The sequence below is a fragment of the Molothrus ater genome, chromosome 21 (genome assembly GCF_012460135.2).
Source record: "Molothrus ater isolate BHLD 08-10-18 breed brown headed cowbird chromosome 21, BPBGC_Mater_1.1, whole genome shotgun sequence".
In the NCBI taxonomy this organism is placed as follows: domain Eukaryota; kingdom Metazoa; phylum Chordata; class Aves; order Passeriformes; family Icteridae; genus Molothrus; species Molothrus ater.
The window spans coordinates 8471009-8483492 of record NC_050498.2 but is presented as its reverse complement, the minus strand read 5'-3'; the positions used below and the strand labels follow the sequence as shown (position 1 = coordinate 8483492).

The 12484-nt window shown below is 57.2% G+C and overlaps 1 protein-coding gene across 1 annotated transcript in view; it reads right to left on the bottom strand.

Annotated features, from left to right (window-relative positions):
- The window catches only part of DOC2B (double C2 domain beta), a 31283-nt gene extending 21183 nt beyond the window's left edge, over window positions 1-10100 (bottom strand). The window contains exon 1 of the mRNA XM_036395210.2: window positions 9537-10100. Within this exon, the coding sequence (XP_036251103.1) occupies window positions 9537-9879 (343 nt within the window). The 5' untranslated portion in view covers window positions 9880-10100. The remainder of the gene's footprint in view (window positions 1-9536) is intronic.
- Window positions 10101-12484: the final 2384 nt, after the last annotated feature.

Below are 12484 nucleotides of genomic sequence, written 5' to 3'. Positions count from 1 at the left end.
CACCATCCCACCGCTGTTTCCAAGGTAACTGCACCTTCCTGCCGTGTTCAGAACGTGAAAAAACATCCAAAATAAAAACCAGAACAGTTTTGCTTAATATCAAAGCAGGGTTTGCTGACTGGAGAAGAGTTGGACAAACTTTATGGGAGGAAATGAGGTGGTTTTTTTTCCCCTCCCAGCATTGATAGCAGCAAGGCACCCACGGAGTTTAAGGATATTCAGGGGACCAAAACCATCCTGCTGCAATTTCACAGTGATCTCCCAGCCCAAAGGCAAAGGAGCTACAGGTTTGCCTGCTGGCAAAAGAAAAAATAATTTCTCCCAAAAAAATACCTTGAGTTCAAAGCAGAGTAAACACCCAGAGAGAGTCCTGCCAGAATAATGCACCCCCCCTGGTTGTGCAGCAATTTCATGGCACATTAGCTCCTGGTCTGGGTAAGGCACAAATCAGAGGGGTTTTACCTGCCAGGGGAAGATGAGGGGTGAGGCCAAACCTGCTGTGCCCTGTGCACCATCTCTGGCTCTGGCTCAAATGAGCATTTCCAGAGCAATTCCCAGCTAAACCCCCTGCAGACCCTGCAGGGAGGGAGCACCAGCAGAGCTCTGGGTGCTCTCAGTGATGGGCAGCTCAAGGATGGCAGCGTGAGGAGCTGGAGGCTCCACAAACCCAGCCAGCAAAACTTCCCAAATCTGCATTTTTCACTCAAGAGCGGAAGATGAAAGCTCCGGTTTCGGAGCCTCATCATTTCCACCTGCCCTTTAATCAGCATTTCCTGCCAGCCCCACTGCTCTGCCCTCCGAGTTCAAGCTGTTATTTTATTTTTATCACAGAAGGGGGCCCGCGGTTCAGCCTGCTGGATTTGGCAATTTATAAAACAAATTAAAAAGCTTGGCAGGCAAACAAGAGTTCAGCCAGGAAATACTGACAAAGCCCCAGCCTGCCCCAGGGGCGAGGACAGCGGGGAGCCCTGCTAAAAAAACCTAAAATCACCTTCAGACAGCAGCAGGAGCTCGTTCTGCAGGTGGGGACTCAGGTCCTGCCCCCCAGCTCTGGCAGTCCATGAGCAAACATCCAGCAGCTCCCATCCCTCCTGGAGCTGGAGCCCTGCATGTCCATGAGCAAACATCCAGCAGCTCCCATCCCTCCTGGAGCTGGAGCCCTGCATGTCCATGAGCCAACATCCAGCAGCTCCCATCCCTCCTGGAGCTGGAGCCCTGCATGTCCATGAGCAAACATCCAGCAGCTCCCATCGCTCCTGGAGCTGGAGCCCTGCATGTCCATGAGCAAACATCCAGCAGCTCCATCCCTCCTGGAGCTGGAGCCCTGCATGTCCATGAGCAAACATCCAGCAGTTCCATCCCTCCTGGAGCTGGAGCCCTGCATGTCCATGAGCAAACATCCAGCAGCTCCATCCCTCCTGGAGCTGGAGCCCTGCATGTCCATGAGCCAACATCCAGCAGTTCCCATCCCTCCTGGAGCTGGAGCCCTGCACCCCTGGCTCTGCTCCAGCCCTGGAGGGGTTTTTCTAAGCAGAGATGGTTTTTATGGATGGTGAGTCTCAATTCCCAAGGAAGGGAATTCAATTCCCGCCTTGTGCAGAGGGATGTAGAAACATCAGCACAATGTGTGCTAATTGCTAAAAATGTGGCTGATTGATTAGGGGAGGGGGAAATGTTTGCCGAAAAGGGGTTTGGCAGCCAAGGTGCTGCTGTGGGGCTGGAGGTGAGCGCTGCCACCAGAGCCAGGAGCCAGCAGATGCCCAGGACTCGTGGGACACATTCAGGACAGGGTGACAGCCCCACAGCCTTTGGTACATCCTGGGAATGCACAGCCAGGGATGGACCCAGCACGGCCAAGGCTGGAGCTCCAGCTCAGGGCTGAGGAGGTGGCAGCAGACCTGCAGCCCCAGCAGGGGTAGGAGCCACCCCTGCAGCCCTCAGGAGCACCCTGTGAAGCCCCAGGAGCCCCACCCCAGCCCTGTGCTCCTGCAGGGCTCAGCACAAGCCACCAGCCCTGTCCCACCGCTCCCACTCCCGCAAAGCCCAGCAGCACATCCAGCCCTGGCTGTGGGAATCCTGCATCCCCAGCTGGCAGGATTGGGCCCAAAAACCTCTGCAGAACAACCTAATCCCCCTTCTTTAATTGCTCTCCCCCTCCCACTGGAGATGCAGCTCGATTGTGATCTTAATTAGGGGAGCAAGTACCTAAAAAAGAAAAGGGCAGCAATTAGACTCAAAGCACTGTTACCAGGATTATTTAACTCGACTGGGCTATTCTGAACACTGCCCTCTAATCACAGAGGCTGCAAATAAAAAATATAAATAAATGCCTTTGTCAGGCTTTACAAAGGCAGCTTGGCGCTCTCCAGACAGCAGGCAGGATGTATCATTATTATTACAATTATTCTGCTCCAATGATAAAATAACCATTAGGAAAACTGAACTCATTAGCAGGTTCTGACCCCCTTTCCTCCCCATGAGCTGGGAGAGATTGATGGGAAGGCTCTGGCCAGGGCCTGCCTTTTAACACAGCCTCTAAAAGGGAAAATAAATCCCACTTCCACGGGAAGGTGGCCTCTTCTCCCACTGCCCTTTGGGGGAAAAGAAAAAACCACCTTTGGGTGTTTTGATTAATTCAGGGGGCCGGGGGATGATTGGGGGGCAGCAGGAGCAGCAGATGTGTCCGTGGGCTCAGCAGGAATTTATTGTTTATTGCTGACATTTCCTGGCTGAAGGAGCTTCTATTTATACCTGTGGGATGAGAGGTAAAAAATGTGGTGATGAATCTGAGCTCTGCTCCCTTGCCCAGCCCCTGTCCTTGGTGGCAGAGCTGCCCTCTCCATAGCCTGGGATGCTCCAAAGAAAAGAATTTCACATCCCAAGATGTGGAAGAGCCACTGATACTCCCAGAAAAAGCTCCAGCAAAGCCTGGAAGTGATGATGGAGCACACTCCTTACCCTCCCAAGGCAGGTGTGACTGCTTCAGAAAGCCCAGCAAAGCTCTACAGCAGGAGAAGTTGAGGTGTGCACACAAAAACCCCACTATAGAACTAATTAAAAAGGAGTCCAAAAAGCCTTAAGTCCCTCTGCTTATCAGCATTGCTGCTCCCAAGATAATCTGCTCACGGATTTTGTGCCAGGGAGATCAGAGTGGAGCAGTAAAAAGACTGCTGGGGATTGTCTGGATTAGCTCTCCCTTACAGAAAGCACAGGTTCAGTAACCTTCAGACTGGGTATTTTTTAATGCACTATAAAAGATAGGTCCCTATTCTTCCATTGCTTTAATTTTCCCTTGCAATGGAGATAATTTTAAAGGTCCTGAAAGGCAGCAAGTAATTCTGTGCTCTTACAGCCCCATATAAAATGTTGGTAAATGAGTCCTCAGGAGGAACAGAAATTATCTCCTGCCATTTCCGAGCCAAGCTGCTGAAGAACATTTTGGTGGGTGTGCTCCTGCCTCCCTGGCATCCTGAGCACATCCAGTGGCACACAGTGGGGACTTGAGGACTGGCCCCATGAGCCTGGAAAACCCTTGGGGTTATTCCTGGAAAACAGAACCATCAACCCCTGCAGCTGGGGCTGAGCTCCCCCAGCACCCTCAGCATTCCAGCCCGGGCACTGATCCACTCAGGATGCTGCTGTGCAGCCAGGGGTGGGTCCCAGTGGTGCTGAGCTGAGGAGCTGAGCACAGCCAGGTGTCCCTGGTGGCAGCACTGACCTCTGGCATGGAGCTCCAGCCTTGGCACCACTGCAGGATCCGGGGTGGTGGAGGCGGCTGGAACGGGGCACGACTGAAAGCTGCATCACCATCAGCTATGCCATGAAAGCAGATCTCTGGGAGGTTTTGGGGCATGTCCCAGGGGCAGCACAGCACATTGGGGCATGAACATCCCCGTCAGCACCACAGGAATCAAGAGGACACAGTCGCGGGCTACGTCAGGGAAGGTACAGGTTGGATATTAGGAAATTATTCTTTCGGTGAAAAATTTTAAATGCTCTTCCCAGGGAAGGGGCAGAATCACCATCTCTGGATGTGTTTAAAGAAAGCCTGGACATGGCCCTTGGTGCTGTAGTGTAGCTGAGGTGTTAGGGCACAGGTTGGACTCGATGATCTTAGAGGTCTCTTCCAGCCTCATCATTCTGTGATTCTGATGTGCTGCTGGCAGGGCAGGACATTCCCAATCCTACAAAAAACCCCAGCAGGGACCAGATCCAGCACACAGGCAGGAGACCTTCCCTCCTCAGCTGAACGCGGGAGGATCAGGAGCAAGGAACAAACACAACTTTTCTCTCTCGCAGTGTTCCTTGCCTGGCCGTGGGTTTCTCACTTAAAATTTGCAGCAATTAATATTTCTTCATTTTGGAGACATGGAGCCAGCCCCTGGTGAGCTCTGGAGCAGGGAGCTGCTTCTTCATGGGGTTGGTTGATGGATGCTCATCAGCTCTTCTGTCTTCTCCAGGAGGAGTGTTCAGAGGAACACTTATCTGCTCAGAACAGTTCAGAGATGCAATTATGTTTTACAGCACTAAATGGTCCCTGATGTCAGCAGCAATTAGACTTTCAGCAATTTCAGTTTAGAGATGGCCTTCAAATCTCTCCCGCTCTCCTCCTTTAATGAAGTACAGCATTGCAATTAACAACCCCCCAAAATTGCCTTCAGTGTTAAATACAAAGAGGAGAGATCGGGGAACCCCTTGGGAACAGGGGGTGTCTCTCTGTGTCTCCTCCTGCCCGCTGGAACTGGGAAAGGTGAAGGGCTGGGCAGGCTGTGGGAGGAGGGAACCTCATTGTCCAGCAGCTGTGTGGCTCCTTCATTAGCAGAGGTGCCAGAGGCCACAGCCCATATGCTGCTGCTGCTATCCTGGATGCTGGAGGAGGGATGCCCGGGCAGACCCTGCTCACCCTGGTGTGCTTTCCTCTCCTGGTGTTCAACTCCAGCACTTTGGGGTGTCCCTGCCCGTGGGCAATCCCTGGGAAGAGGAAGGCTCCTCGGAGGACCAGGATGTGCAGCCTGCACCTGGATATCACTGCTGGGATGGTCAGCAGGAAGGTGTGAGAGATCCCAAATATCCATCTATGCCACAGGAAAGCAGAGAGGAGCTGATCCAGAGTCACCCCTGGGACACCTCAGTGACACTGCCCAGTACCTGCTCACATTTCCCCAGCGCTCGGGCTGTGCTCTGCTTGGCAAAGCCGTGCTCTGCTGAAATCTCTGGCGGTTTGTTTAGTTTCCTGAGTGAGAAAAATACTTCTTTTGGCCTTATCTGGATTGAAAAGACGATTCAAAGCTTATAAATAGCAGTTGCAGCATATGCTAAGGAGCTGTGTTCCAGAAGTAAATACCCTGCTCGTTCCTCGCCGTCTCCTCTGCCTCCCCCTGTCTGGCCAAAAGCACTGCCAGGTGACTTGCAAACCCTGCACCCCTTCAGACCTTCCTCCTCCTTTACATCTTCAAGCAGCCAGTAATTAATATCTCCATGATGGCTTTGCCTGCCTAATTATCTTCTTTGCTCAAAATAAGAGTCTTCCTAAATAACTCGTGTGGCGCTGCAGGCGTCACGAGCCGCCGCGCACCAGGACTGGCCTCTCAGCTGCACTTTGGAGAAGTGCTTTCCATGCTGCTGCTGCTGCAGCTCCAGAGCTCAGGAGGATGCTCTTCCATGAATAAAACCGGGCAAGAGGTGGAATGGGATGGGTTTGTGCACACAGGAGCAGGATGGGGCAGCATTTGCAGGGATAGCGGCTCCCGCTGCAGCCCGTGGCTCCCCGGCTCTCTCCTCACCTGGAAACCCAGAGCCAAACACATTTGGGGGAGGGAAGGAATTCCAGTGTGACCACAGCCTCTGCCCAAAGGCAAACAGCAGCTCAGGGAATGAGGCATTTCTCCAAGGGCTGGAAACTTGATTGCCTGTTAGAGGAGGATGGCTGCTCCCTGCAGGGCTCTCTATCCCCTGCGAGAAGCCCTGGCAGTGCCCCCTCTCAGGCCCTCTGCTCATTCTGGGGTTTCTTTAAAAATCCCTCAGGTACAAATTCCTGCTGGTGCTGTGGGGGGGAAGGTGCAGGCAGTGGAGGGGCAGCAGCATTTGGGTGGAATCAGTGGAGATGGGAGGCGAGAGCAGCTCCTCACAGGTGGCACATTGCCATCTAGCTGGCATTTGCTTATTCTCCCTGCAAACCAAGTTTCCCTGCTGCCCAGCTGGGTGGGAAGCATCCCTGGTGTCTGAGGACCCCAGGGAGCTGCTGCTGTCAGAGGGGAGCCAGAAATGAGGTGACAGCCAGGTGTCTAAAGGCAGCAGGAGCCAATTCCCCCGCCCAGCCTCCTGCCTGGTCCTCTCAGCTCACAGCAAATGCTGGTCCAACAGCACCAAAGCATCCTTCTGCAGCAAATGCACATTTCCCTCTTCTCCTGCCTCATTCCTTCCACCTCCTCAGCAGCTCTGCTGGGGACAAACCCACTGCAGGAACAGTCCTGCTTCGCCAGGGCAGTGCCGAGTCCCTGTGCCAGGGTCTCCCAGGGGTGCCCACCACAGCCCTGCAAACCCTCACAGCAGCACTGCTGGCAGGGGAGAGCTGGCTCCATGAAATTCCCAGTGATCCCAGAGCCAGCCCAGATGCCTCCGCTCATTTTCTGCTGTGTTGGTTCCCTGCCTGCTCCCTGCCACTCGCTGCATTCAACAGGCTGCTGGAGAGGTGTCCAGACCCACAAACCCGATCCTCCCATGGCTGTCCCCAGCTGTCCTCCCACCTCAGCCAGGTCCCTGCCCATCTCTGGGAGGATCCCACCTGCTCCCCTCAGCCTGAGGGTTCCCAGTTTTCCAATGCAGGCACTCACACCCCCCTGCCACATCCCCGCTCCCTGCAGGTGCCACACCTGGGTCAGGCCACCCTGCTGGGATGGCAGCAGGCACTGCAGCTCCCACAGGCTCCACAGGGTTTGCTGGTGGGGTTTGAAGCAAAACTCAGCAAAGGATTTAAGAACAGGGTGCAGCCAGCCAGCCCAGGGGAGCTGCAGGACCCACCCAGGCAGGACCCACCCAGGCAGGACCCACCCTGCCCTGCTGGGGCTCTGGAATTCAGGCTGGGATGGCAGCTCAGGTCCGGCTGGAAAAACCCCAGAATACCCAGGCTGGAGCAGTAACTCCAGGCAGGAAGGAGCTTGGGGAAACCCAGACAATTGCTGCATTTCTCCAGGCAGGGGCAGATCTCCTCCTCCCACCCTGGCACCGGGGGAGGGAAACCCACAGGCAGGTGGGACAAACAGGAGGGAGCCATTCAATCCTCCTCCTCCTCCTCCTCCTGATGGATCCTGCCACCAAAATCCCTCCCCCTGCACCTCTCCGGGGCTGAGAGCATCTCTGAGGAGTGAGGCAAGATGTGCCTGGCCAAACCTCGATTTATGGGTGCTGCACCCAGCTCTGACACCTCCATCCCCAGAGCCCCCCTGCACCGCGTGTGCCCCCCGAGGGCACTGACACCACCGACACCCCAGTGCAGGCACAGACAGGTTCTCCAGGGGAAATTTAGTGCAGGTGACTAATGCAGCAGCCCTGAATCACCCTCCAGAAATGTGGGGGAGCTCCACACACTCCCCAGCGTGGCTGATGGCTCCAATCAGGCTGCAGGATCCCCTCCCTGCTCCCAGCTTGGGGAATGGCTACAGGCAGCTCTTGCCTGGATTTACAACTTGGCTGCTAAACACGGGGGAGTGACAGTCCCATCCTGCACATTCGTGCCAGCCAATGTCCTCAGGGTGTCTGGGCCACCCCGTGCTGTCCCCGGAGATGTGACACCAGCGCTGCCACCTCCCTGCTCTGCTCCTGGCACCGCTGTGCCTTTGCCAGCCAAAACCCCACCACACCTCTGGCAAAACAGCCTCAGCAGTTTTGCCTGACACCTGTTACGCTGCAGGAAACACTTCCTAACGCCAGCCTGGGTGAGAGAAACACCCGCCGGCCCCGGCACGGAGCCAGGCTGCTTCCAGCTCCCGGGATCCAGATCCCAGCACCCCGGATCCAGCATTCAAAATCCAGCACCCAGCATCCAGCAACCAGCACTGAAAATCCAGCACCCAGCATCCAGGATCCAGCATCCAGCACCCAGGATCCAGCCTGCAGCACTCAAAATCCAGCATCCAGCACCTGGCACTCAAAATCCAGCATCCAGGATCCAGAACCCAGCACTGCTGAGGGATAAATGCAGAATGCAGAGCCCTGGGCAATTTCCCTACGAGGCACCCGAAGCAAACGCTGCACTCTGGGCCCCCAGTGCCACGCTCCCCCCTGGCCCTGCAGCCCGGCTTCTCCCGTTTCCACCGCCACGCTGGGCAAAGACGATGGGATAATTAGAGCAGCTAATGACCCAAAGCCGGTTAAAGTCCCCGTTAAGTGCCCGGCTGGGACAAACGCGGCTTAGCAGAGATGTTCTGCCTGGCAGTGCCAGAGCTGTCGCCTCTCCGCGGAGCCGTGACCCCGACACCAGCATGGGGACAGAGAGCGTGTGCCAGTTCGGGGCTGGCACCCAGCACCAGCCTCACAGAGGGGGACACGGGGGCAGCCGTGCCACCCTGGGGCAGTGCGGCCCTTCGGGGTCACACTCGGGGGTATAAATGGAATAAATGGCAGCAGCCCAGCGGCCGGCAGCGATGCCGAGGCAGGGCTGTGACATTGGGCCAAGGGAAAGCCCCCGGCTGTGACATTGTGCCAAGGGAAAGCCACCAGGGCGCTGGGCCCTGCGCGGCTCAGCCTCCCCTTCCCCCAGGAGGAGCGCGCAGCAGCGCTCAGCAGCACCCGCTCCCTTCTCCCCGGCATCTCCCGGCTCCAAACTTTGGATGCCCTCGCAGGATCTGTCCCCCCAAGGCTGGGCTGGATGGAGCCCTCGGCGTTTCTGTCACTCCGAGGGAAATCGGGTGATCTCGGGGGCCCAGGGCCGGGCAGCGCTGCCGTGCAGCTCCAGGCGCCGGCTGGGAAGGACGTTTTGGGTGGGGAGGGGTTAACCCTTGCTGCAAACACCTGCATCCACCACGGCCAAAGCCTTCTGCTCCAAAGGCCCCCCGGTCTCCTCCTGCAGGAGGTTCTGTGAGGAATGGAGGGATGAGACGCCAGAGTTTGCCGAGGGAGAGGGCAGAGCTCTCATTCCCGACAGATCTCCCCGCTGTGGAGCCGGGCGATGCTGGAGCCCGTGGCCAGCTCAGCAGCAGGGTGACTGGAGCAGCCTGCACCGCCCAGCCGGATTAAAAGGGCTCTGAGCCCATCCGGAGGGCTGGAGGCACGGAGCCGAGCAGGGACGGAGGCAGAGAAGTGCACCAACCACGACAGCAACTGGTGGCTCTTGGGAGACTTCCCTACTTTGGGTTCAGCATCCAGCCTGGCTGCGGCACGGACACTCCCAGGGCCCCCTCAGAGCCTCCCCGGCCACACCTGGGGGCTCCTCACGGCTGCACTGCGATCCCAGCTTCCCCAGGATGGACGACCAGCCCTAAACACCCATCCGCACCCTCAGCACCAGGGCGAACTCCCACGGAAACTTAGCAACTCACTGCAATCGTCGGACTCGTAGCCCTCGGGGTCCACCAGCTCCTCGGGCGCTTGGCTCTTGGCCGGCTGCTCGGCGGGCGCCGTTCCGTGCGCTCCGAAGAGCTGGTCCACATCCTCCTCATCGTCGCGGGGATGCTCGGCGGGGCTGCCCGAGCTTTGGCTGGGCGCGGGGCGAGGGGCGCTGCCGGTGCTGCTGCTGCGGCCGACGGCGGCGGGGAGCCCGCGGGGGAAGCGGGGGAAGTAATCGGAGATCTGCTTGATGGGTTTGATGGGTCCGGGGCAGACGTCAATGGCCATGTGCTCCTGGATACTTATGGTCATTTTCTCTCCTTTGCGGAGTGTCATGCATGCGGCTGTGGCTGCCGAGCTGCCCCCAACCCCGGAGAAGCCCGGACCGTGCGGGAGAGGGAAGTTTCAGCCGGGGGTAGATGAGGAGGAGGAGGAGGAGAAGGGTTCCTTAGGTGGTCGTGGCGCCCTGAGCCTCGGTGGCCGCACGCATGCTGCTGCTGCTTCTGCTGCTGCCGCCGCCAGCCCCGGCGCTCGCACGGCCCCTGATCCTGCCAGCGCTGCCTGGGAATAAATGAGCGAGACAGAGAGACGGATAAGAGGCAGGGGGTGGGCTCTCGGGTGATGTCACCAGCTAGCAACAAAGCGGTGCCCAGCAGCGGAGGAATGAGGGCTGTGGCCGGCCTGCCGCCCCGGGCACACGGCCAGCAGCTTGGGCAGCCCGCCCTGCCCCAGCCCCAGCCCCTGCCCCTGTCCCGGCCGGCAGGAGTTGGGGTGATGGGGTGAAGGGAGGTGGGCTTTGATTCATCTCCCGGCAAAGCGGGGCTGGTGCTGCCAGACCCCTCCTGAGGTCACCGGGCAGGGTCAGGAGCCAGCATCCCGGTGTGTCACATCCCGGTGTGGTGTGGAGAGGGACAGGGACAGCCCCCAGGGACAGGGACAGACCCCCAGGGACAGGGACAGACCCCCAGGGACAGGGACAGCCCTGCAGGCAGTGCCAGGGAGATGCTGTGCCAAATCCCCAGCTAGGGGCATGGATGGCATCACTGCCCCACTCCCTGCAGCCCCCAGGGACAGGAACAGCCCCTAAGGATCCTGAGAGCCCCCAGGGACAGGGGCAGCCCCCAGACCCCAGGGACAGGGACAGCCCCGCAGGCAGTGCCAGGGAGATGCTGTGCCACATCCCCAGCCAGGGGCATGGATGGCACCACTGCCCACTCCCTGCAGCCCCCAGGGGCAGGGACAGCCCTGATTCAGATCCCTGCTGCCCCAGCCCACAGCAATGTCCCTTCCAGAGCTCAGCACCGGCTGGATGAGCTTCTGGAGCTGGGAACACACCAGGGAGTGAAGGAACACATGTGCCCTGCTCAGGGTGGCACAGCCCCTGCCATCTGGTGTGTGGCTGTGCCATGGAGCTGGTACAGCACCACAGAGGGGCCAGGGATGGGCTGGGACAGGGCTCAGTGCCACTGTGGCCATGCTCAGCACCCCGCCTGCCCCTCCCTGGGCATGGCCAGGGCCCCAGCACAGCCAGGACAGGAACAGGCTCCACCACAGGCTCCCTGGAAAATGCTGAGCTGAGCTTTGCTCAGGGAGTTGATCTCAAACTGCTGGTTTTACTCATTCCCCCCCGTGTCCAAATCAATAAATCTGTGGCTTCACAAGCTGCTGGAAGTGGACTTTTCAGCAAGGAGTGCCAGAAGATAAACACTGGGAGAAAATGATGCAAAATCCTGCCCAAGTTACTCACCCTGCCCAGGAAAATGTGTCTGAAATATTTCAGAGGAGGAGCCTCTCTGCTGGCTCAGCTCTGGGGGGGTCTGGTGTGAGGCTGGGATGCTTGGCATGCTCTGGTGACCCACCACCATGTCCAGCTGCCCACCAGGCATCCTGGCACATCCCTTAGCCATGCACACAGAGCTGCAGTCTCCTGCAGCCTGGCAGGCGGGTGATTATTAAAAACAAAGCTCTGTTCTTCAGAGGATTTCCCCCAAATCCCAACAAAATGACACCCAACCTGTCTGTCTACAGCAGAGTTCAGCTTTCATTCAGATTTTGGTAAATGTTAATGCAAGTCTTTGAGTCATAACACACTGACACCAGGCAAACCAACCTCATTTACTCCTCACAGGCAAGTGAATGTTTCTCTCCTGAAGCATCCAAACTTGTCACTGCTGTGTACCCAGACATGAGGCACATCTGAGGATGATCTAATGACCTGGGAGAGCAGGAGACAGCTCACTGCTCCTTTGTGCCCCTGCTGTGTTTTCCCTCCGAGGTGGCTCCTGCCTGTTGCAGGTCTAACAGCAGATCCAGCCTCAGACAGTTTAACCCCCTTCCCACATCCAAGGGCTCCCAGGACACTAATTCAGAGGGAAATGCCATCCAGAGGCTGGAAACCTCACAGGTGGGCTGATGCTGGGTGGAAAGATGACGGCAAGCACAAGGAGGTACCTCTGGATTTGGGTGTGTCCATCCACACAGGCTCCATCTTTGGGTGCAGCACGCAGGATGTGGTGTGGACTCAGACAGAACGAGGCAGAAATTGGGCCTGATGCCCAGAAAATAGCAGCAATTTCCTCTGAGAAAGGGCAAGTAAATAAATAAATAAAATCAAGTTACACGTGAGAGCCTAATGCCGTTACTACCATTACAAAAGCGTCATCATTTCAAATGCTTCCTCAAAGACCCAAATAGGCAAAGATTGTTTTATAGGACAGAAAATCAAGGCTCTGGGAATTAAGCTGAACCTCTGAGCTCCTCTTCCTCCTGCACCCACAGCCCACAGCCGGGATCAGGGCCCAGCAGCACCAGCTGGGAGATGCTCAGCTCACCCGGGGATCCACTCCCATGCTCAGCTCACCCAGAAAAGCAACAAGGGGACAAAAAAGGCAGAATTGAAGCAGACAAACTCCCTGAAGCAGGGCGGGTGTGGCCCCTGATG